The sequence below is a fragment of the Bos javanicus genome, chromosome 3 (assembly GCF_032452875.1).
Source record: "Bos javanicus breed banteng chromosome 3, ARS-OSU_banteng_1.0, whole genome shotgun sequence".
Taxonomy (NCBI): domain Eukaryota; kingdom Metazoa; phylum Chordata; class Mammalia; order Artiodactyla; family Bovidae; genus Bos; species Bos javanicus.
This window is the reverse complement of record NC_083870.1, coordinates 95,699,844-95,726,858: the sequence shown is the minus strand read 5'-3', so window position 1 is coordinate 95,726,858 and position 27,015 is coordinate 95,699,844. Positions and strand designations below refer to the sequence as shown.

Genomic DNA, 27,015 nt, shown 5'->3' with positions numbered 1-27,015 from the left:
TCGACTTAGCAGCAGCAGCAGCATAACCAATTTTCTTCAAAAGTCCACTGAGGATACTAACTCTTCAAGAATGAATGTTTGAGATGTCCCACCAAGTAGAGAACCTTGACTATTTGAGGTACTGACTGACAGAAAACAGTGGAAGAACAAACCATGGCTGTATGGCCAGTAAACAGAAACAAGGACAGTAACAACATGTGTGTACACACACAAAATTCTGTTCTTAGAGTTTACACACTGAACCTATCAACACTATCCTAGCAGTGACAGCACCATCAATGGCACCCACTTTGTTTCAGAGTCAATCACTCATGTTAGCTTCTATTTTCTTTCAATACTTCAAAACAAACCTCTGCATACTGTCAGAAATATCAGTATCAGCTGAGCAAGATTTCTTTCTCATGTCTGGTGCTAAGTTCCTAGGGTTCTTCCTCTGAGCTCCAAAATTCTGCTAACTTCAACCTCTCCCAAAATCTTTCTTTTCCCTCCAGTACAAAGAATGACCTTGTGCCCTTCAGTGGTCAATAGGGGGTTCTTCTGGGCAACCTGTCCTAGAGCAAGCTCTCTGGAGTGGGTTCCACGGATCTGGCCCATACAGTCCCAGCTCTGCCCACTCTTCTCAGAGGACGCCACAGCTTTAAGTTTTCTCTGGCCCTAGGCTCCCTTCCTTATTCACCAGTAGAACACACCCCATCTGGGCCTAGTGGTGCATTTGTTTCCTGCAGTCGTTACATCCAGATTGTTTTAAGTATCCCTTTTTGGCTCTTTCAACCTACACCACATCTGTACAACTATGCACTACATGAAAGACCCGTAGATTTGAAATTCCTAGTGTGCTGCTTCTTTTCTCTTACCAAACGCTAACTCAAGGACAGAGTTTAATATTTCTAATCAAAGCAGGCTTTGTTGGTCACAAAGGATTTTTTTTTAAGTTATCACTTTAAAATTTTCTTATTAGCTATAATTATTCTATTTCAAGATCGACAAAACATAATGAATTTATATTAGAGTTTCTTACTAGCAATTAGAAAAAGAGGAAAAGAGGTCCAGTTAATGAATACTCTTATCAGTTGTGACTAATGTTCAATAGCATCCAAAGAGTGCAAAGGTATCCAAAACTGTTGACTCAAAAAATATATTAAAAAAATTTTCACCTATGAAGACTTCAATCCTATAATCTGACCTTCTCACTATTCTAGTTAACCAAAAATTTAAAAGAAGAAGAAAAAAAATATATACACACACAAACACACTGAGTGGTAAGGGAAACTCTATGGAGAAAACTATTTTAGATCTAAACTTCAACTAAAGTGTTGTTTTTATCCTTATTCAACTTTCCTCTACAAACCACACAGGTCCAGGAAAGACAGTGAACAAAGCAAAGCAAACAGAGACTCTAACCTTGTTATTTCCATTTTGAAAAGTTAACCCCTTGGTAAAACCTCTAGGTACAAGATAAATAAATACAATGTGCCTTAAAGATAAATGTCTTTAAAAAAAAAAAAGCCAGATTTTTTAAACGGACATCAGAAAAGACAATAAACAGAAACTAATTAGCCCAAATGGACATTTTCTAAATTAGAAAACTTCAGTATCTACCTATTCTGAAAGTTATTTATAATAATGCTCAAGATGTGAAAACAAACCTCTCTTCTCTAGGCTTCCTCAATAAATTAATAAACAAAGACACATACAGTACATATGTGTGGATCACAACATAAAATAGTTGATAAACACCATTCAGTCAATGAGCAAAATTACACAGTATTAATTCAAAAAATTTTTAGAAAACATAACGTATACTGGCCAAAAACACAAGTAATTCATTAGTGCATCTTTCTAACAATAACTATCTCCAAAAATAATTTTTTAAAGGTGCTGAACAATATCCTGAATAAATAAAATATTTTACCAAGAAGGGTTAAATATACATGTATATATTTGATGTTTATGAATAAACATCATAGATTCTGATTGCATTAGTTACAAACTTTATTCAGTTCAGTTCAGCCGCTAGTCGAGTCCAGCTCTTTCTGACCCCATGGACTGCAGCACACCAGGCTTCCCTGTCCTTCACCAACTCCCAGAGCCTGCTCAAACTCATGTTCATTGAGTCAGTGATGCCATGCAACCATCTCATCCTCTACCATCTCCTTCTCCTGCCTTCAATCTTTCCGAGAATCAGGGTCTTTTCCAATGAGTTGGTTCTTTGCATCAGTTGGCCAAAAGATTGGAGTTTCAGCTTCAGCATCATCCTTCCAATGAATATTCGGGACTGATTTCCTTTAGGATTGACTGGTTTGATCTCCTTGCAGTCCAAGGGAATCTCAAGAGTTGTCTCCAACATCACAGTTCAAAAGCATCCATCTTTGGCACTCAGCTTTCTTTATGGTCCAACTCTCACATCCATACACAACTACTGGAAAAACCACAGCTTTGACTAGATGGCCCTTTGTTGGCAAAGTCATGTCTCTGCTTTTTAAAATGCTGTCTAGGTTGGTCATAGCTTTTCTTCCAAGGAGCAAGCGTTTTTTAATTTCATGGCTGCAGTCACCATCTGCAGTGATTTTGAAGCCAAAGAAAATAAACTCTGTCACTGTTTCCATTGTTTCCCCATCTGTTTGCCATGAAGTGATGGGACTGGATGCCATGATCTCAGTTTTCTGAATGTTGAATTTTAAGCCAGCTTTTTCACTCTCTTTCACTTTCATCAAGAGGCTCTTTAGTTCTTCTTCACTTTCTGCCATAAGGGTGGTGTCATCTGCATATCTGAGGTGATTGATATTTCTTCCAGCAATCTTGATTCCAGCTTGTGCTTCATCCAGCCCGGCATTTCACATGATGTACTCTGCATATAAGCAGGGTGACAATATACAGCCTTGATGTACTCCTTTCCCAATTTGGAACCAGTCCGTTGTTCCATGTCTGGTTCTAACTGTTGCTTAGACCAACATACAGATTTCTCAGGAGGCAGGTAGGGTGGTCTGGTATTCCCATCTCTTGAAAAATTTTCCACAGTTTATTGTGATCCACACAGTCTAAGGCTTTGGCATAGTCAATGAAGCAGAAGTATGTGTTTTTCTGAAATTCTCTTGTTTTTTTCTATGATCCATCAGATGTTGGCAATTTGATCTCTGGTTCTGCTGCTTTTCTAAATCCAGCTAGAACACCTGGAAGTTCTTGGTTCACATATTGTTAAAGCCTCTCTTGAAGAATTTTGAGTATTACTTTGCTGGCGTGTGAGATGTGTACAATTGTGTGGTACTTTGAACACTCTTTGGCATTACCTTTCTTTGGGATTGGAATGAAAACAGACCTTTTCCAACCCTGTGGGCACTGCTGAATTTTCCAAATCTGCTGGCATATTGAGTGCAGCATTTATACAGCATCATCTTTTAGAATATGAAATAGCTCATCTGGAATTCCATCACCTCCACTAGTTTTGTTCGCAGTGATGCTAACTAAGGCCCACTTGACTTTGCACTCCAGGATGTCTGGCTCTAGGTGAGTGATCACACCATCATGGTTATCTGGGTCACTGAGATCTTTTTTGTATAGTTCTTCTGTGTATTCTTGCTACCTCTTTACATGATTTCAAAAGTAGAAATTTTCTTTTTTTTAATGTACCCGTAAGTTAAAGACACTTAAGAAACTTTTTTTTTTAATGCTTAAGGTATTGTTAGGTAATTGATATTGTTTTATTAAATCCCATTAAAACACTTAAGAAAGAAATACTCATATAGATGAGGAAACTCAAGATTAGAGAATTTCTAGATTCACCAAATGCCACAAATGTAATAGGTGGTGAGGTCTGGATTTTTTCATTTTAAAATCATGCTTTTTCTTTTATACCACTCTGTCCTCTTGAAGTTATTAATCTAGTCATAACTTTTAAGATTTTTTTCCCTTGGGATAAGAAGGCAAAATTTAATGCATGTATATAGCATCTTTCTTCTACAGCTTTGCTTTTACAGTTATTATTTTAGTTATAAGCAAGCATATGCTGTATTAGCAATGTATTGTGTAGTTAAATAAGCCTTGGAGGATGAGGCAGAAGACTTGCTTATATTCCTGACTCCATCAACATCATGCTGTATTATCTGAGTCAAATCACTCATGGCTTATTCTCTCTCCTTTAAAATGAGAGATAAAAATACCTGCGTTTACTTGCTTATAACTGAAATAATGACTGTAAAAACAAAGCTCTAGAAGAAAGATGCTATATACATGCATTAAATTCTAACTTCTTTACCCCAAGGAAAAAAATCTTAAAAGTTATGACATGACTAGATTACTGACCTTCAAGAGGCCAGATTGGTATAAAATAAAGAGCATGGTTTTTAAAATGAGAAAATCCAGACCTCACCACCTACTACACTTGTGGCCTTCAATGAACCTATAAATTCTCTAATCTTGAGTTTCCTCATCTATGAAATATGAGCATTTACTTCTTAAGGGTTTTAATGGGCATTAATAAAGAAAATCATATCAATTACATAGCAAAATACCTTAAGCATTAAAAAAAAAAGTTTCTTTGCCTTGAACTTACGGGTACATAAAAAAAAAAAAATTCCACTTTTGAACAAATGTGAACATCTGATTTCAAGAAAAACTATAAAGTACAGAGATTAGGTTCTTTTCCACCAAATAATGTACATATCAAACAACAACAACTCTCTTCTTGGTAACTCTTCTCTCTGTTGAGGTATAAACTGACAAATTGAGGTAGTTGTTTTCACAGACTATCGTCAACTTATTATAAAATTCAAACACACAAAACAAATTTCTTTTAAACTGCCTACATATACCATTCCTAGCACTGTATCTTATACTTTCAGTGTTAAATCCATGAGAAAGTACAAAGAGCCCTCTTTCATTTCCTCTGGTCAGCAGACTACAAGAAGAATTTTCAGTTCTGTCAAATCCACAGTGATTTGAAAACTAAAGAACAAAGTTAGGAAGGAAAATAGTTGAAAACTATTACTTTCTTCTATGGACCTATGATTCATTCCTTTAACAAGCAAACAAAACAAAAGAAAACCCGCTCTGATGAACATTAAACCCCAAATATTACAGTAACTTTATTAGAAATCAATTCAGTACTGAATTTCTAGCTATAAAATATATTAAGCAAAAAGTATCTTCTGTGACAGGAAGTTGGGATGTTTCCAGGGATGAGGGAATTTCTATAGTTCACCTCTAGCAAATACTATTAATTATAAGATATATCCAATATGTACTCAGAATCTAGCAGCTGAATCCACAAGGGTTTAGCAAGCAAAAATTTTGGCACAAAATGTGACATAACATTTACTCAAGAATAAAACTGGAGCCATATTTAGCAGTCTAAAACTTTCTAAACCAAGGGGAAAAAATAATCTTGAAGGAAGCTCTTATAATCATCTGGTTTGCTTTCTAGACAAGGGTTTCAATAGAACTGAATGCTTGTGAACTTAAAAAAAAAAAAAACTGAACAAACCAACAAACAAAAATTTGGTACAGACTGTGGAAATCAGCCACATTTACTCTGGATGAAATTCTGATAGTCTTCCAAAAAAAAGAGAGAGTGGGGAATAGGTCTGTTTATCACTGCTTTGACCTAAAAACCATTAATCACAAAGGGTGGTACAGGTATCAAACAGAATTTTTCTTCCTTTCTAAATATATTCAGTTTCCTATAAAGTACAGCACATTTTGCAGTTCATGGTGAATTTTTTGATGTTTTTGCAACAGCACTTTCCTTCCTCTCCAAAACAACCTCATTCCTAGTCTGCTGTTTCTGTTTGCCTCATCTGCACTTAGCAGATCATGCTTCAGTGACTTAGAAATCCCAGCCACCAAAATTCAAGCCAAAGTTTGAACTGCAAGGAGAGAGGAGGGGTAGAGGGAATCAAGTAATTAAACTATACTTGGAAGGGAGAATGGTTTGCCTCCTATGACTTTATAATGTGCTCTCTTAATCCATAAGCAGTCTCCCATTTTAAGAAAAGAAAGTTATGAATTTATTTTTAATTTAAGGAATTATTTTGTAACTACTATAGCTCTCTTGGCATCATCTTCCAATTTTACCTTTTGGCAATGACACAAAACCACAAAGACTATTCCACATGTTTTACAGTGGATACTTCAGGCAAAATAGTTCAAAGCTCTGGGAAGTTTCATTAAGGACTTGCTCAAATTGTTGCAAATTAACAAAAATTTAATTTAGAAACCAAAGAGAAGGAAAAAAAAAAGAATTAGTAAGGTTGGAGATAAAGCCTGTATAGTTAAATGATAACCATGCTCTGGAGTTACTGAGCCATGTCTGATTTTCTCACTACTAATAGCTTGAAAGATTCAATTCCTTCCATCTTATGAATTAGAAGATGATCTTGAAAAGTTTTCCTAAAAATAAAATAAAATCATCTTTAAAAATGGTATCACTCAGTCTGAAATAACATTACACAGTTAAACACTAGAGACTTTCAGAAATTAATGTAACTAATCAAATGTCTGGAAAGAAGAACAACTGTATCAATAACTTTATACACCAAAGATCAAATGCTCTATGAAAAAGTGAAAAAAAAAATTAACCACTATCTCTTTTTTGCTTTAAATTATCATCATCTTATAACATACCTTTGCAGAATGCCATTTTCCTGGGGTATTACACCATTAATAGCTGCCTGTAAACAAAAAACAGAGAAGACATTTAAGGAAACAGAAAAATGCTCAGGGGTGGAGTGTAGTGGGATGGAAAACACTATAAAGGAAAATAAGTATACTTCGAAAATTTAAACAAAATACTAGGTGTTTCCTCAGTGATAAAAAAAATTTTCTATTAAATATTTTTTATACATCTCCATAATAAAACTGTATTTTAGAGGATTTTTAAAAATGCATTTGGCATATAATACTTTCAAATCTTGAGTCATAAAAGCTGAATTCCACAGTCCTCATTCAAGCAAAACACCCACAAGATGAAGGATGTTTAAGGATGTTAGACCAAGTAAAATTTAAGTACCTTAAAAGTTATCTCTTAATATTATTTCCTTCCTCAGACTGAGAGGAGAAAGATATAGAATCACAAATGAAAAATGCCAATAAGGATTTTTAAATTAGCTCAGGAATTAAATTCATTGTGTTATGTTACAGTCATTATTCCTAACGAAAAGAACAATCAGAAGGAAAAAATGTAGGGGCATAAGGTGTCTGATAAACACACCACAATTATATCAGGTTACAAAAGGAGCAGGAGCATCACCAGGGAAGTCTCCTTACATAAAACATTTCTGAAATTGGTCTCTAAGCTAACAAGTCACCAGTTACTTAAGAGCACAAATGTGACATGATATGGACATTTTTAAAGACTACTAAGCAAACAGGTTGTTACATCCTAGATTGTGGGCAGATCATTACAGGGTAATAGAGAAGATTCTCTGAAGGAAAAAAAAAAATGATTCTTCCAACTCTGCTTTTGCATCATAACGACGTCTTCCCTCCCCTTTCCCACACGTCCACATCAAAATGCAGATAAACACTCTGATGTTTAATCAGCTGCGTGGAGATCAATTGCAAAAAGGAGTTTGTATATTTTGTGAAACATTAGTTTAAATACTTGCCAGAGGTAGGTCAAGTTTACAAAATTATACGGTTGAATAGGAACACTTGCTATGAATTTTCAAAGTTTTAATGCTCCACAGGCAAAAGTCAAAGAAATCCACAGATTAATATAGATAGTGGATACCATAGAACCCTGACAACTCTGGAGGCTCATAAATCCTTTGAGTCAAGCAAACCCTAAAATCAGTTTTGAAAGCCACAAATTCAATAGAAGCATCTCTTCCTGGTGCCAGGTCAATTATCCCTTTTCTGTTGACAGCAATGGTTCCATATACAAATATCTTCTTTGTTAAAAAACAGAAAGTGGCAAGGGAATGTTCTGTGATGTTGGAAAAGAAACAAAATACCAGAGTCTGGAAAAATTTTGTTCAAATTTTCACTAGAGAATGCCAAGGTATAATGGAAAGAACACTAAGGATTTATAAAGTCCAAAGTTTGAATCTAGATTCCCCCACTTATTGCTTTGATGACCTTAGTATATATTCTCCATTCACTGAACTTCCTTGAGCCACAGTTTCCTCATCTATATGAGTAAATACTATATCTTCAGTCAAAGTGGACTTGCCTTTTTGTTTCTTAAACGCCTTTTAAGATACTATATCTGCTTGGAATGCCCTTTTTCCTATTGCCTGTCTGACTGAAACTTAATCATCCTGGCTTCTAGCATGGAAAAAAATCCATTCAACAATTAATTTTACCATGAGAAGTTCTGGTAATATCCAAAAGGAGACAAAAAGTAATTTTAAAATTACTTTTTTTTAATTAAAAATCAGAGCTAGATTAAGTAAAACATCTATTTAAAGGCAGATAAAAAGAAGCTTTGGAAATATTTTAATTCCCTCCCTCTCTTTCTTCTTTGGTGAAGAGAAGTGAGACAAACAGAATCTTGGGGAATTCATACATGTAGGAAAAAGAGAAGAGAAAGATAAAACCAAAAACAAAACAATAAAAATGGAAGGGTTAGAAAAGAGGGAAAAGAGTAGGTATATGTCATATAGAGGACAACAAAGATAAAATAAAGAGCGATTAGACAAAATAAAAAAATATGAAATCAGTCCAGTATCAGTCCAGTTCAGTTCAGTCACTCAGTCATGTCCAACTCTTTGCGACCCCATGAACTGCAGCACACCAGGCCTCCCTGTCCCATCACCAACTCCTGGAGTTCACTCAAACTCATGTCCATCGAGTCGGTGATACCATCCAGCCATCTCATCCTCTGTCGTCCCCTTCTCCTCCTGCCCCCAATCCCTCCCAGCATCAGAGCCCAGCATCAGTGTCTTTTCCAATGGGTCAACTCTTTGCATGAGGTGGCCAAAGTACTGGAGTTTCAGCTTTAGCATCAGTCCTTCCAAAGAACACCCAGGACTGATCTCCTTTAGAATGGACTGATTGGATCTCCTTGCAGTCCAATGGACTCTCAAGAGTCTTCTCCAACACCACAGTTCAAAAGCATCAATTCTTCGCCGCTCAGCTTTCTTCACAGTCCAATTCTCACATCCATACATGACCACTGGAAAAACCATAGCCTTGACTAGACAGACCTTTGTTGGCAAAGTAATGTCTCTGCTTTTGAATATGCTATCTAGGTTGGTCATAACTTTCCTTCCAAGGAGTAATGAGGCCTAATAAGAGACTGTTAGACATATTTGAAAACAGTTTTGGTAAAAACTGTATTATAAAAGACTAAGAAATATATAGGAAATAAGAAAGTATAACTGATCTTGAAACAACACAAAAAGTAAAAATATAGGACCTGCAAGAAGAATGGCTACAATAAATTTTTGTCTGTGTTAAAAAAAAAAAAAAAAAAGAATAGTGATTTATTGAGTTCAAAGAGAATTCATTAGAAAAGGAAACAGTAAAGAATAAAGAAATAAAGAGTAAAATTAAAAGTTCAGTTCAACAAACTTAACAAATGCCTATTCATTGCCAGGCACTATGCTAGACTATGGGGATACCTGGGATCTATCTAGGGCTCAGGAGAGCACAGATAGAGAGGATACCTTTAGGAAAGAGACTAGATTTAGAAAAACCTACATTAGAGACTGGGCTTCCTTAGTGATCTTCATCAGACTGAAATCTATTTCAAAAACAGCACCTTGCCTTGATCTAGGTTATAGTAGTTTGAAAATCCATTTTGGTATAACTATCATTGCTTTTATGCCATTATGTCAATGACATTTTTAATCCACTAATTTACCACAATTAGAATCCAGCTTCTAAGTTCTCTTTAGCAAAACTTGACAACATTTGAAACGTCATTTCTCAGAGTCCACTGGAAGATAGGTGAGGTTATGTTTTAAGTATAATGGAAGTCAAGGTCACAGGTGGATGTAAGAAAGCAATGGCACCCCACTCCTGTACTTTTGCCTGAAAAATTCCATGGACAGAGGAGCCTGGTAGGCTGCAGTCCATGGGGTCTCGAAGAATTGGACACGACTGAGCGACTTCACTTTCACTTTTCACTTTCATGCACTGGAGAAGGAAATGGCTACCCACTCCAGTGTTCTTGCCTGGAGAATCCCAGGGACAGGGGAGCCTAGTGGGCTGCCATCTATGGGGTCGCAGAGTCGGATTCGACTGAAGCAACTTAGCAGCAGCAGCAGCAGCAAGAAATATTCTTATCTTCAGCCTTAACAGATGGAGAAAATGATGACACTCATGGTGGGCTTTAGACCTTTTTGGGGATGGGAAATGGCAAAAATTCCTGTAGACAGTCTTACATTGTACGATATGAAAGAAAAAGGAGCCATTGGTAAACTGGTGGATTATAAAACTATGGCATCCAATAAATAAATTTACAGGATCTAATACAAATCATCCCCTACACATATAGTAAATCTTGGCTTTGGGTTTCTTTATATTTAAGAAAATGCTAATAAGATTTCTTCAGAAGGGAGGGAGATGATATTATCCAAAAATTTCAGTGTCAACTTCTGAGTAAAAGAGATGCAGTAATAATAAAGGTAGCTAACATTATATATTAACAGTACTTACTAGGTGTTATGCATTCTCTAGGTGCTTTACTTGTGTGTGTGTGTGTGTGTGTGTGTGTGTGCGCGCGCGCGTGCTCAGTCATGTCTAACTCTTTACAACCCCATGGACTATAGCCTACCAGGCTCATCTGTCCACAGAATTTTCCAGGCAAGTATACTAGAGTAGGTTACCATTTCCTACTCAATGGACTGTTACCTACCAGGCTCCTCTTGCTTGGAATTTTCCAAGCAAGAATACTAGAATGGGTTGCCATGTCCTACTCCAGAGGATCCTCCTGAGCCAGGGATAGAACTCTCATTTCTTGTATCTCCTGCATTGGTAGGCTCAAACTAAATCAGTCAACTTTCATATTACTCCCTCATTTTACAAATGAGGATACCAAGAAAACAGTAGAAAATGATAGGCAAAAGATGAAAGAAAAAAATGATGAATATAAAAGTTTTAAATGTTTGCTCTTTGAAAGACACCATTAAGAAAATGAAAAGGTAAACTACAGACTGGGAAAAGTATTTGCTACATATATATGTCTGAGAAGGGATTTACATTCAGGATATTAAAAAAATTCTTACGACTCAAAAATGACAAATAATAAGATCTGAACAGAAAAGTCTCAAAAAAAGATGTATATACAGCCAATAAGCATATAAAAAGCTGTTCAAATTAAACAGTCATCAGAGAAAGGCAAATTAAAACCATGGTAAATGACCACCACAAACCTATTAAAATGGCTAAAATTAAATCAGATGATACAAGTTTGGACAAAAATGTTGAACAATAGGAAGTCTCATATAGTGTATAATCACTTTCAAAATTGCTTTGTATATAAAGGTAATAAACATATAAGCTAGCAATATTACTCTTAAGTATTTACCTAAAAGAAATAAAAACATATTCCCCAAACAAAAACTTGCATACTATAATATTCATAGCAGCTTTAACCACAACTCCCAATAACTGGAAGTAGCCCAAATGCCCATCATTCAGGCAAATGTTGTTTGGGGTATAACACATTGTCTGGATACAATGGAATACTACCCAGCAATTAAAAAAAAAAAAAGAACATCCTACAGATACTTTCAACTATATGGGTACATCTCAAACACATGATGCTAAATGAAATCAGACACACACGAGAAAATACTACATGATTTCATGTATATGAAATTCTAGGAAAAACTAACTTAATCTCTAGTAAAAGAAGGCAGATCATGGGTTGCTTAGGGTGGATGGGGAATGACACAGCATTAACAATAGAGCAATTAAGGGATAATGACTCTAGTGGTGGTAGTAATATAGATTCATACAAAACTCATCGAATTGTACATTTAAAATGAGTCCATTTTACCATCAATAAACTTAATTTTTGAAAAAGAACAACTAAGAAATCTGCTTCAAACACACTAAAATGGGTGAAATTAAAAAGACTAACACCACCAAATGGTGGTGAGGATTTGAAGCATAAGAACTAACACACTGCTGATGGCACAACTACTTTGGAAACAGTTTGACAGTTTCATATATAAAGTTAAACAAACACTTAACATACAATACCACTTAGGAATTCATCCAAGAAAAATAAAAATATGTCCAATAAATACTAGCATACAAATATCCATAGCCACTTCATTCCTAATACCAAACACTAGATACAAGCAAAAATGTCCTTTAACCAATGAATAAGCAAGACTGTGGCATGTTCACACAAAGGACTGTTATTCAATAATAAAAATGAACTTCTGATACTTGCAACAATACTGATGAATCTCATAAATATCATGTCAAGTAAACAATGCCAGACACAAAGACTGCATAGTATAGGATTCCTTTTACATGAAGTTTTAGAACAGACAAAACTTGCAAAATGTAGTAATACAAATCAGATCAGTGACTGCCTGAAGCAGGGTTAGGAGTTACTGAGGGGAAAAGAAAAGATTTTCTAATGACAGAAATCTTGAAGGGATGGGGACTGCACACACAATGTATACATAAACAATGTAAACATCATCAAAACTCATAACTGTGTACAATTAAAGTTTGCATATGCATATAAATTAGTCATTTTCAAAGCTGATTTAACAAAAGAACATTAAAACTCTAATTCAGTCTCATAGAACACTAGAAAATTGTCATCTCAGATGTATATATCATCCCATTAGCTATTATTGTGCCCCACCTGTGGTCTGTACCCACCCATCATCACCTCCCTCTTTACTTTTAATTAAGATCATCTGTCTCCTTTAGAGAACTACGCACACCTCATCCCATGTGATACTGAAAATGAGTTAACGATGGTGACCCAATTTAGACCAATCAGGCTCTCCTGGGAGTGTGGATTTGAACGAGTAACTAACTGGTTGAAGCTGTGTCCTGACAATAGTGCTCAGAGGCACTTTTCACAATAAGCTTCTGACAAAGCAATTCTGTTCACTAATTGTCCTAAGACTTGGTTGTTCAAGCTTTCTTTCAAATATGTAAGCAACCTTCCAATAAACCCTGCTTCTTATTCTCCTTAATTCTACTTTGCAATCAAAGACTGATAAACCAATATTCAATGAGGTTCCATGACAAACTCAATACACATTAAGTTATAGATCACCATTTTTCCAGTCTTCAACAACTGTCAGTATTATTAGCTTAATTCTTATAGCAGCCTTCTCAGCTGGTCAATCTCCAAATTAACTATTGATTACAAATCAGTGAAACTAAATACATTTCAAATACAAGAATCTATAAACAAGTAGAAAACCTGTTAAATTTTAAAATTTATGAAAACAGAAATGACATATACATTTTCATTATATAATCACACACACATACACACGCACACAATCTCTAGATAGACTAGTATAGGCGACTCTGTATATTCTAAATGTTTGGAAAGCCTGTGAACTAGGGTAATAATTATGATCATAATATTAGCATTGTTTCCATCTCTTGAAAATACTTAAAGTATAAAAAATGCTTTCTAAAATAGTGTGCTTTTGTTAAACTTGAAATTATTACTCTATGGTATGTCATATTTCAGGTATTTTCAAAATATCTTAATAATAGGTGCCAGACCCACAAAGTACTCATATTTTAGCATTCACAACTCTGATATTGCCATCAAGTGAATTCTTCCAACAAAATCCAGGCTTTCTCTTCCCCATTATCAAGGCAGTGTTTTAGACACTGGAGGGAATACAAGGATGACAGACACAGTCCTCCCAAGTTGACCAGTTAAAGAAACAATTAATGGCAGTCCAACCTGAGAGACAGTATGGAATTTAGAAAGGAAGGAATGCCTATTGTTGATTAATAGAGCTCAAGACCCAGATCTGAATCATTTTCTCCGAGAAAAATTTAACTGACTCACAGTAGTGAGTCAATGATTTTTCTCAATGATTTTTCCATTGTGTTGTACTTACATAGCAATCATTCATCTTATTTACACATTTGAATATTTCATTCTTTCACTCCACCATTAACCCATTCAACAAATATTTAATTATTAACTTGGAACTATTCTAAATACTAAGGAAATTACTGTTGTGAATAAGACACAATCATTCTCCTCTCATGGTCTGCTGTAAGTTGAGCCAATGAAAAATTCTGAAGAGATCATCATTCTATAACTCTGTATTCCATAGCTCTGAATTGTGGAATTTTCACCTCTGACCTTGTATGGGGGGAAAACATGCTCGTTCCCCTGCTTGTCTCCTCTACTCTCAAGCGTCTACCACAACTCTTCTTCATTTCTGACGGCATTTGTGTAGGTTTTCTATACATCAAGCAATTCTGTAACACGAGGAAAGTATCCACATAACTTAAGTCTGACACTATCTTCCGGAAGATAGATCCCACAAGTTAAGAGTTCAGTCCCACAAGACAGTTTCTACTTCAGATGCTAATCACAATTGCAAGTTGTCATCTGTGCTTCTCATCAAACGTCTATAAAGCAGAGGTTTCCATGATCCTCTCCTCGATTCAATTAATTTGCTTAAGTGGCTCACAGAAATCAAGGAAAGGTTTTACTTACTAGTTCACTAGATTATTATAAAAGGATATAACTCAAGAACAGCCAAATGGAAGGTATGCATAGCGTGAGGTATGTGGTACAGGACATGGAGATTCCATGCTGTCTCCGGGCATGCCACCCTCCTATGCATTCACCCAAAAGCTCCCCCAATCTGTACTATTGAGATTTTTATGAACATCTCAACATGTAGATATAATTAATCATTAATTAACTCAATCCCCAGTCCCTCTCCCCTTCCTAGAGGATTCGGCTTGGTCTTTCTAGTGACCAGACACTTTCTGAAGCCTATTCACAAACGCATGAGTTTCATTAAAACAAAAGACACTCTTATCACCCAGGAAGTTCCAAGCATAGCTTTATGTTAAGAACCAGAGTCAAAGATAAAATATTAGAATAACAACAACAAAAATGCTACTCTTATCACTTGGGAAGTTACAAGGGTTTCAGAAGCTCTGTGCCTGGAACCAGGATAGACCAATACCAACATCTATTATTTCACAAACCTCATTAGAATTATGTTAATCAAGTGATCTATTTTGGGATGAAAACTTCCCCAGCTACCATTGTGACAGACCAAAGAAATAATAGATTTAAGTGTCCACACTAAAAACAGCTATAAGATTATGGTTGAAAGCCAATAAGGTCTCAAAAAGATGCTTAATACCATTTCCTCCTCTTTCTGAGCAGAAAGGAAAATCATTTTAATAAATAATTATTTCATTTTTCATATCTGTAACAGCTATTTCCAACCATCTACTATATTTAAGGAGAAGGAAATGGCAACCTACGCCATTACTCTTGCCTGGAAAATCCCATGGACAGAGGAGCCCAGTAGGCTACAGTCCATGGGTGTGCAAATAGTTGGACACATCTGAGCGACTTCACTTCACTTACTTCATACTTTATCACTGGAGAAGGAAATGGCAACCCACTCCAGTATTCTTGCCTGGAGAATCCCATGGACAGAGGAGCCTGGCAGGCCATGGTCCATGGGGTTGCAGAGAGTCTTGACACGACTGATGTGACTAAGCACGCACTATATTTAAATTCTTCCAAATATCAATAACCTCAGTTATGCAGATGACACCACCCTTATGGCAGAAACTGAAGAGGAACTAAAAAGCCTCTTGATGAAGGTGAAAGTGGAGAGTGAAAAAGTTGGCTTAAAGCTCAACATTCAGAAAACAAAGATCATGGCATCTGGTCCCATCACTTCATGGGAAATAGATGGGGAAACAGTGGAAACAGTGTCAGACTTTATTTTTTGGGGCTCCAAAATCACTGCAGATGGTGACTGCAGCCATAAAATTAAAAGACGCTTACTCCTTGGAAGGAAAGTTATGACCAACCTAGATAGCATATTCAAAAGCAGAGACATTACTTTGCCAACAAAGGTCCATCTAGTCAAGGCTATGGTTTTTCCTATGGTCATGTACTGATGTGAGAGTTGGACTGTGAAGAAAGCTGAGCGCTGAAGAATTGATGCTTTTGAACTGTGGTGTTGGAGAAGACTCTTGAGAGTCCCTTGGACTGCAAGGAGATCCAACCAGTCCATTCTGAAGGAGATCAGCCCTGGGATTTCTTTGGAAGGAATGATGCTGAAGCTGAAACTCCAGTACTTTGGCCACCTCATGCAAAGAGTTGACTCACTGGAAAAGACTCTGATGCTGGGAGGGATTGGGGGCAGGAGGAGAAGGGGACGACAGAGGATGAGATGGCTGGATGGTATCACCGACCCGACGGACGTGAGTCTGAGTGAACTCCGGGAGTTGGTGATGGACAGGGAGGCCTGGCATGCTGCGATTCATGGGGTCGCAAAGACTCGGACACGACTGAGCGACTGAACTGAACTGAACCAAACTGAAATGTACCTTCAAATTCCTATTTTCCAAATATGTTAATCATTATGATATTCTTCTCTAAATTTTTCTAAAGGACTCCACTGTATGACTGCAAAGCTGATGACTCTTATCTACATTTATTATGGACTTCAATGGAGAAATACGTAAGATATTCTAAAGGCAAAAGAGTGGGAATAATCTGAATGTTAGGAAGAAAGGATGATTATTTGAAGCAAGTATTAAAACAAGGCTTTTGCAGGGAAAAGGAAGTTGAATGAAAGCATTCAGGGACAGATTTTCTTTCTTTTAAGTGGATCTACTTAATTTACCCAGGAAGGTAAAAGTAATTTTGCGTGGCATCAGGAACAGTTTACATTAGGAGGCAGTGAGAGGCCAGCTGGAAAAGTAAGCAAGAGTTAGATTATGAGATGTGGGATAAAGGCATTAAAAGTTTTGTTTAACCTGAAGATAAGGGGGAGGCAACTGCTGCAACTTCAAGCTGCCCTTTAGGAAAATCATTTTAGTAGCACTGTGAGATACAAACTGAAAAGGAAAAAACGGCTGAAAATGAAATCTGGGCTTCTGACTTGAATGAGGAGACTGCTCCTGCTCCAGTTCTCTCAATCACTAAAAATTACAAGCAATTCTAATGATTCCACTGTTCAAGTCAAAAATCATACAATCATCCTCGATTCCTTTTTTTCTCTCTTACTTCACATTTAATCTATGAGGAATTCTTCATTATATGTCCAAAATGTAGACTGTCACCAATGTTCTCTGCTATCACCCTGGTCTAAATCACCATCTTTCCTCTGGTGTAGTATTCCAACAGCCTCTGAACATCCTTGCTCCACACACTTACTGCCTATTCACACAACAGCCAGCATGATGCTTATAAATGTCAAACCAAATAAAATCCCTTTCCTACTCAAAACTTTTATGCCTTCGCATATCATCAGACTCTAAGTCAAAATCCTTATTCGGACCTTAGAAGACTCTATATATTCTGGCTCCAGCTCTCTCTCTCTGACATCACCTTCTACTAACCCTACCAAGTTGTTCTGGTTTCCTTACAATCTCTTGCACAAGCTAAGCAGCCTCCCACATTAAACTACTTAACGTATTCTTCCCCTTGTCTGGAATGCTACTCCTTTAGATAGCCACATATCTCACTCCTTCACTCCAGTCAAGTTTCTACTCAATGATCATTTAAGAGAGGCCTTCCTTAATCAACCTACTATTTCCTTGTTTGTTATCAGATAACAAGCTCCAAATGTCTTTATTTTGTTCACTAATGCACCATCATCAGGATCAATGGTACCTAGTACCTACGTAGTATGAGATAACATACACTAAATGTTCAAGTGAAAAAAATAAATGAACATGAGCAAAAGAATAGGCTAGTAAGGATAGGGAGGTTTGAGGCTTTCAGGTTTAGGCATGTTGATTTTGAACTACACATGGAACATTCATAAAGAGATATCCAACAGATCGTTAAGAATCTAAAATGTGTGAGTTTGAGATTGACATGAGTCAATCACTTAAAAAGAATCTAGGGAAAAACAGAGCTACCAAATGATCTAGCAATCACACTTCTAGTTAAATATCAAAAATAACTGAAATCAGGGTCTCAAAGAGATATTTTTATACTGACATTTACAGCAACAATAACCAAGAGACAGAAGCAACCCAAATGTCCATCAATGGTAAGAGATTTTTTTTTAAGTGTTACATACAAACAATAGAATATTATGCAGCTTTAAAAAGAAGGAAATATTGTCACAGACTACACATGGATAAATCTTAAGACATCATGCTAAGTGAAATAAACCAGTAAAAAATAACATATGCTATCTGATTCCACTTATATGAGGTACCTAGAGTAGTCAAATTCATAGAAACTTAAAGTACATAGAATGGTAGTTACCAAGAGCTGGGGAAAGAGAAGAGGGTTATAATTTAATGGGTATAGGTTTTCAGTTTTGCAAGATGAAAAAGTTCTGGAGATCTACTTCTCAATAATGTGTATATATTTAATGCTATCAAACTATATACTTAAAAGTAGTTAAGATAATATACTGTCTTTCATATCTCAATGTTGTTTTTTGTTAAGTATTTGCAAAAGTCCTAGGAGTGAAGTCACCCAAAATGAGAGGTAGTGTGGACAAAGAAAATGTCTCAAAATGGAACCTTTGGAATGCCAACATTGTAAAGCAGTATGTAGGAAAAAAATCACAGACAATATTTAACAGAAGTATCAGAGCAGGAGGAGATAACATGCGCATCTGAGCTTCAATACAAACCTCAGTTACAGTTATATAGCTATGTGTGTGTGTATATATATATATATATATGCATGCATCAACCAAATTGTTAATACTGAAATGTTGGCCTTAGAGAAAATGCAGGTATGATAATTTACTGCCATTAATAGAAAATGGATAAAAGGCAGATGGCATGCAACCACTAATTTTTATATATTCATTTTATATCTTTGTTTCCAAGCAAAGAAAAAAACTACAGTAACAATTCATATTCGGCATTTAGTTCTTTATGACCTGTGATCTACTATAATTTCACCAGATCAATTAAGGGAATTCCTGTGTTCCACAGTCTGACAAGTCTGTTTTCAAACCCTGGCTCTATCATGTACTTATTACCTGTGTGACTTCCGTCATGTTAATTTGACTACTGTAAGATTTAGTTTCCCATCCATAAAGTAGAGATAATACCAACTTATTTCATAAGGCTGTTATAAGGATTAAATGAGATAATACAAGAAAATACTCCACAAATGTTAGCCACCATAATTATCCATCCCTACTACGTAGTCTTTGTTTTAATCAGTTTTGTTATGTTATGCGCTATACATCAGTGGTGCATAAATGTCTGCCTCATGCCGGACTAGAAATTCAGATACATAAAGTCCTGATCCCAGTGATTCTACTTCAGGTGGTTTGAAATAAGACCCAAAAATCTTTCTTCCCGCCACAAACTCCTCAGGTGATTCTGATGCACAACTAGATTTGGGAACAACTATAGAGTATTTGTGGGGTTCCCTGGTGGGCCAGACAGTAAAGAATCTGCCTATAATGCAGGAGACCCGGGTTCAATCCCTGGGTCGGGAAGATCCCTTGGAGAAGGTAATGAATATTCAGTCCAGTATTCTTGCCTAGAGAATTGCATAGATAGAGGAGCCTGACGGGCTATAGTCCATGGGGTTGCAAAGAGTCAGACATGAATGAGCAACTAATACTTTCACTTTTTCACTTTTCATAGAGAATTTATAGCATACATTTTTAAAGGCCTAGATAAAATCTGCTAGTCTACCACTACAATACAACAGAATCTATTATTTCCCCCTGAGCCCCTTGTTATTTCAGAAATAAATGTCTAAAGGAACAGATTCTTCATAAACTCACTCATATGTTGTTAAATACGCAATATTTAAAAATATTTTAAATATGAGGGCTCTTGAGCCAGAAAGCCTCATATTCCAGCGCCATCATTACTAGTTGCATAATCTTGAGAAAGTCTACTTCTCTCTGGCTCAGTTCTTTCATCAATAAAGTGCAGGGGGGAGGGGCCAGCAGTGATAACAGTACTTGTTCACTGGGTTTTTATGAAACTTGCTAACACATATAAAATGCTTAAATGGTGTTTGATACATAGTAAAATACCCAATGAAGGTGAACTGCTTTTATTGTAACTGCTATCATATTGAGAGCTACCCTTGTTTGAAATCATAAACAGATTTTAATCATAAAATTCTGAAGGCAAAGAAAGGACACTATTTAAAAATAGAGAATTTTCCACTCATAACACTTTACCAATTGCAGACAACTTATTTCTGGACATACTTCCTCTCTCTCTTCACTGTTTACATAAAGATCTACCTTCATCAAAATACTCTAACAGTTACAGATAAGATGATCAGACCAAAGTAGAAGTGAAAAGTTTAACATCCTTATCTAACTCTAAACTCAAATTTCTTTTTATTAACCTTGCTCTTTATTATTGCAATAGAAAAGAATTACAACTGGCAATCCTATAACAGATTCTAACAGCCAAATATTTGGTTTTTTTTTTTTTCCTCTTTTTTTAATTTTATTTTATTTTATTTTTTTTTATTCTTCCAATTTTATTTTATTTTTAAACTTTACATAATTGTATTAATAAGTTCTGATTTGATTTTTATCAGGGAAAAAATGGAAAGCAAAACAATTTAAGAAATGTAACCATTCTACAATTTGCTTTTAGTCTAACACAAAAAGAAAGAAAAAAAAAAAACGCTCACTGAATATTTCCATAAAGATATCACTATCACAATAGCCCAACATGCAGAACCAAGACTGGTGCAAACCAAATTAAAGACAGAGGAATACAAGGCAAGTCCTAAGATTAATAATGGTACCAGAGACACTCACCCTTGTCAAATATCTATAGATGAAAAAACAAACAGCAAAACAACATAGCTAAGATAAAAACAAATGGAACACCAAGATCTCATTTACTAAAACTGAAATGTGAGAAAGGTGGTTTCTGGTACGGTCACTTCCCTTCCCTGGATTTTTGACTCTTCCTTAGGCAAATGGATGGTACTTAGACTTTAGTCAGCATCACATAAAGGACTACTCAACCTCTCTCTCCTGCCTATTACACAATAATTATTTTCTGCTCTATCCAATGACTGTGGAAAAAGAAAGGGCAAGTTCATTAATCTGCCTTTTCTAGATTCAACTGGCAAGCTAAAACCCAAGAGACAGAAATGTCTTAAGGTTAGCAATTTGAAAGTTTTATAGAGGTAGACATCCTATAGTAGTCAAGGGAAGACTTTTAGTTGGTTGAGCAAAGACAACAAACCAGATATGCTTTATATTACAAGCAGCAACATAAGGAAAACACTTTTTCTGGTTACTAGCAGTCCTGAATACAGCTACCTCCATTTTGAGACTGATGTTCATCTAAAAAAATCAATTTAATCCAGGAAATAGATTGCAATTACTCTGTACAAAGAATTGTGCTAGATACTACAGTTAACAAACAGGCAAGACAGCCCCAAACTTTTGGAAACCAGGAGGACAAATAACAATACAACATTAAGAAGAATATAGAAAGTTTCACAACCTTAATAAATGGCAACTCCATTCTTCCAGTTGGTCCAGCCAAAAACCTCAGAACTATCCTTGACTCCCTTTTTGTCTCACTATTCCCTCCTTCTCTACTTATTAGCAAATTCTGATTTCTGGAAAAACATTCAGATTCTGTTCATATTTTACTGCTACCACATTTCACTGCCACTCTGGTCCTAGTCTCCATCTTCTCTCTCCTCCTGCATTATTATAATAGCTTCCAAACTGATTTCTGGGCCTTGCACTTCCTCACTTTCAATGTATTCTTATTTAATAGTGAAGTTATTTGATCACATAAAAGCGCTACTCAAAACCTTCCACTGATATGTTCGCTAATATAAAAAGACAACATCCTTAAGATGCATTTTTCCTCCCTCACTCTCCTCATCTCTCTAATTTGTCCGTCTCCTCTTTTCCCAAGCCATACTTGTGTCTGCTTGATGTTCCTGGGAAAATGTCAGACCTTATTTCTCACTTCAAGAATGTTTGTGGTCACTATTACCCTAGCCTGAAATATTCCTGCCCCCAGATACATGGATCATTTGCTAACTCCCTTCTTCCAGGTCTTTATTCAACTATCACCTATTTTTTCTTAAAAACAAAAAAACAAAAACTGCAGAGCACCATCCAACATACTTTAGCCTTCTTCCCCGTTTTATTTTCCCTTAGAGTTAACATTTTCTGATACACTATATAATGTTATTTATATCATTTATTTCTGTCTCGCATTAAGAAAATGTAGTTCCATCATGGCATGGATTTGGATGAAACTGTTATTTCTCTAGCACTGAGAAGAGAATTTTGCATATAGTAAAAGCTCAAAAATATTTCCCAGTGAATTTCTGATTGAGTGTCAAGTGAATAAACCTGATTATATGTGTTTTGGGTCTTAAAGAGGAATGAGAAGAAACGGAGCATCTGTCATGTGCAAGGCATAATTACACATCATTACCTATCTCATTTAATCCTCACTCTATGAAGTAAGCATGTTAACAGATGAGGAAAATGACATTCTGAAAAATTAAGAGATTCATCCAAAATCACATACAGTGAAAAAGTTGGCTTAAAGCTCAACTTTAAGCTTGAAATATCCGGTCCCATCACTTCATGGCAAATAGATGGGGAAACAGTGGCTGACTTTATTTTTCTGGGCTCCAAAAGCACTGCAGATGGTGACTGCAGCCATGAAATTAAAAGACACTTACTCCTTGGAAGGAAAGTTATGACCAACCTAGACAGCATATTAAAAAGCAGAGACATTACTTTGTCAACAAAGGTCCATCTAGTCAAGGCTATGGTTTTTCCAGTGGTCATGTATGGATGTGAGAGTTGGACTATCAAGAAAGCTGAGTGCCGAAGAACTGATGCTTTTGAACTGTGGTGTTGGAGAAGACTCTTGAGAGTCCCTTGGACTGCAAGGAGATCCAACCAGTCCATTCTGAAGGAGATCAGTCCTGGGTGTTCTTTGGAAGGAATGATACTAAAGCTGAAACTCCAGTACTTTGGCCACCTCATGTCAAGAGTTGACTTATTGGAAAAGACTCTGATGCTGGGAGGGATTGGGGTAGGAGGAGAAGGGGACGACAGAGGATGAGATGGTTGGATGGCGTCATTGACTCAGTGGATATGAGTTTGGGTGAACTCCGGGAGTTGGTGATGGACAGGGAGGCCTGGCGTGCTGCAGTTCATGGGGTCGCAAAGAGTCAGACACGACTGAGCGACTCAACTAAACTAAGCACTCAAACTGGGGCCTTTTTGACTCCAAAAAGTCCAGCTCTTTTAATCATAAAGCAAGTTGGGGTCTATTTCTTGACAACACAGAGGAGAGGGGCTACTTTTGAGTATCAGATCAATACAGTACAAATCTCTATAATTTACTTGAAATACTAAAATTTACTATAGTTCCTTAGGTGACTAAGTCTATTTTAGGAACTGGAAAATCAATCCAGTTCTCATCTGTGTCTATATGGAGGAACGGAGGTGATGGCTGGGTTGGACGGTGAGGTGGAGGGGAGCATGGAACTGACTGCTACCACCAATATGATCATTCCTAGAAATCTCTCAATTCCTTAAGGCTACAGACCACCTTTCCAGAGTAGTGCTACACAACAGAACTTTCTGCAATGATGGAAATATTCTGTATCAGCACTATAGAATATTGTAGCTACTAGTCCCATATGGCTATTGATCATTTGAAGTATGGCCAGTGGGACCAAGGAATTAAATTATAATTTAAATACCTACATGGCGTTAGTAGCTTTTGTATTGAACAGCACTGTTCTAGACTCTCCATTCCACTTCAACCACCTCCTTCGCCTAACTCACTAGCTGACTTGTAATACTTGGTCAATTTTAGATGACAACACTGAATATAGGGTTAAATCTGTCCCCCAAAACTATCCCAAAGAAAAGAGGAAACTACTCTATAGCTGAGTCTTTACATTATTTTATTTTTTAAGAACAAAAAATTATTTAGAAAAGACATAGAGCCTAAACCAACTTCAGACAATACTAGTTCTGGACACTGAAAACAAGTTACCAAATGGAATCAGTTAAAAAGGATGGCAAAGAAATTCAACAAATTTCATATTTATTTGGCAGAGTGGGGGAAGGTACTGGCTCAGAATTAAAACTTTACATATCATTATAAATAAGCCTGTTAAAGATTACTTGAAAGGGTTTCACTGTAAAGCTCATGAATAGCAAATAAGTTCTTCTGGCTTGAGATTAAAATTTCCAGAAAAAGTACCATATCCAGATTTTTTAAGTGTTCTAATTTAAACCACTTAAACACAAATTAAGATCAGGTGCTCTGGAAAAATACGAGACTAATTTCAGTAATGGAGAAGACACTAACATTTAAAATGTGTGTGAAGTGTTTGAATATCATTGTTTCATTACATGAGTATTTTTTAAAAGCAACATTTCTAAAGTAATATTTTATATTATATGACTTAAAACATGCATATATAAGTTAATAAGCTAACTTAATGACTATTTTGTCTACAAGCTTTAAAAAGTTTATAGGGCTTCCTTGGTGGTTCAGTGGTAAAGAATCCACTTGCCAATGCAGGACACACGCGTTCAATCCCTGGTCCGGGAAGATCCCACATGACACAGAGCAGCTAAGCCCATGTACCACAACTACTGACCCCCACATACTGCAACTACTGAAGCCCATATGCCCTAGAGTCCTTGCTCTGCAAAAGGAGAGGTCACTATAAAAAGAAACCCAAGCACCACAATTGGAGAATAAGCCCCACTGACAGCAACTAGGGAAAAGTCCATACAGCAACGAAGGCCAGCACAGCCAAAAATAAATAAATAAAATTATTTTTTTAAGTTTCTATCTTCGGGCTAACAAAAATATTTTTATCTTGTCACTGAAAAATGAGAATTATCTCATATTCAGACATATATAATAACCCCCCATATTTATTTTAAAAGCTAAGCTCATCCACTCCAGGCAATTTAGAGGCCCAATTCAAGTCTCTGTTTCCTACCCTGAGCATTCTCATGCATTCTCACTTTCTTTCAATTTTTATTGCCAAAATATATTTGAATATGCTTATTTAATGGGGACTCACTTAGCACACAGTAATATATTTTGCCTTATAATGTTAATCTTTTTTCTGCCAGTTAAATGCTCTATATGTTCCAGATATTCAAGCTGGATTTAGAAAAGGCAGAGGAATCAGAGATCAAATTGCCAACATCTGTTGAATCACTGAAAAAGCAAGAGAGTTTCAGAAAAACATATACTTCTCCTTTATTGACTACACCAAAGCCTTTGACTGTGTTCAGTTCAGTTCAGTCAGGCACACAACAAATTGTGGAAAATTCTTCAAGAAATGGGAATACCAGACCACCTCTCCTGCCTCCTGAGAAATCTATATGTAGGTCAGGAAGCATCAGTTAGAACTGGACATGGAACAACAGACTGGTTCCAAATTGGAAAAGCAGTACATCAAGGCTGTGCTGGATGAAGCACAAGCTGGACTCAAGATCGCTGGAAGAAATATCAACAACCTCAGATATGCAGATGACACCACCCTTATGGCAGAAAGTGAAGAAGAACAAAGAGCCTCTTGATGAAAGTGAAAGAGGAGAGTGAAAAAGCTGGCGTAAATTTCAACATTCAAAAACTAAGATCATGGCATCCAGTCCCATCACTTCATGACAAATAAACAGGAAAACAATGGAAACAGTGACAGACTTTATTTTTTTCGGCTCCAAAATCACTGCAGATGGTGACCGCAGCCATGAAATTAAAAGATGCTTACTCCTTGGAAGAAAAGTTATGACCAACCTAGACAGCATATTAAAAAGCAGAGCCATTACTTTGCCAATAAAGATCCGTCCAGTCAAAGCTATGGTTTTTCCAGTAGTCATGTATGGATGTGACAGTTGGATTGTGAAGAAAGTTGAACGCTGAAGAATTGATGCTTTTGAACTGTGATGTTGGAGAAGATTCTTGAGAGTCCCTTAACCAGTCCATCCTAAAGGAAATCAGTCCTGAATATTCAATGGAAGGACTGATGCTGAAGCTGGAACTCCAATACTTCGGCCACCTGATGGGAAGAACTGACTCATTTGAAAAGATTCTGGTGCTAGGAAAGATTGAAGGCAGAAGGAGAAGGAGATGACAGAAGATGAGATGATGGAATGGCATCATCAACTCAACGGACGAGTTTGAGTAAGCTACGGGAGTCGGTGATGGACAGGGAAGCCTGGCGTGCTACAGTCCATGCGGTTGCAAAGAGTCGGAAACGACTGAGCAACTGAACTGAACTGACTGATATGTTCTATGTCCTCAATTAGAGTCTAAGCTCCCACATGCAAGAACAATGTATTACTTCTTTGCATTCATCATAGCACTTACAGCTGATTGACTTTCTAGAAGACAAAAGGAAAGCTGTATATCGGGTGCTCCAAATATACTAAATAATGACAAAATAAAATTGCCTTCAATCTATTACACAATAGATCTGCAAGACAATTACCTCAAGTTCAGTAAACTTGAGTAATTTGCACAAGGTAAGTGCTACTAAAATCTAGGGTCTTTCCAATCCCAGTTACCAAATGTTAATCCTTTACTGATTGATCACCATCTTATTTGTACACTTTAAATATTAGCACTCAGAAATCAAAATGCTAAAGGAGCACAAACCATTGAATTGGTTATATTTTTTCCTTTTTCAGTCCTATAAACTAATAATGAGTAAGCTCCCTTTGTAACTATATGAAACTGAAAGTAATATGCAACTTAATGCTCTACTTTCTTTCACCTAAATGAAAAACTTCTCCCCACCACCACCCTCTCCCCTCAATCCCTTCTACTGGCACTACAGGAAGGGAGAAAAGGCAAGAGAAATAAGATGGAGGAGAGACAATAAGGGTTAATGAAGCAGAAAATTTACATGTG

The 27,015-nt window shown here is 36.4% G+C and overlaps 1 protein-coding gene across 4 annotated transcripts in view; it reads right to left on the bottom strand.

The window, feature by feature from the left end:
• FAF1 (Fas associated factor 1) overlaps positions 1-27,015 on the bottom strand; it is a 498,425-nt gene that overhangs the window by 359,964 nt on the left and 111,446 nt on the right. For all 4 annotated transcript variants that reach the window (XM_061412021.1, XM_061412019.1, XM_061412022.1 and 1 more), the window contains exon 3: positions 6,619-6,665. In XM_061412021.1, the coding sequence (XP_061268005.1) occupies positions 6,619-6,665 (47 nt within the window). The remainder of the gene's footprint in view (positions 1-6,618; positions 6,666-27,015) is intronic.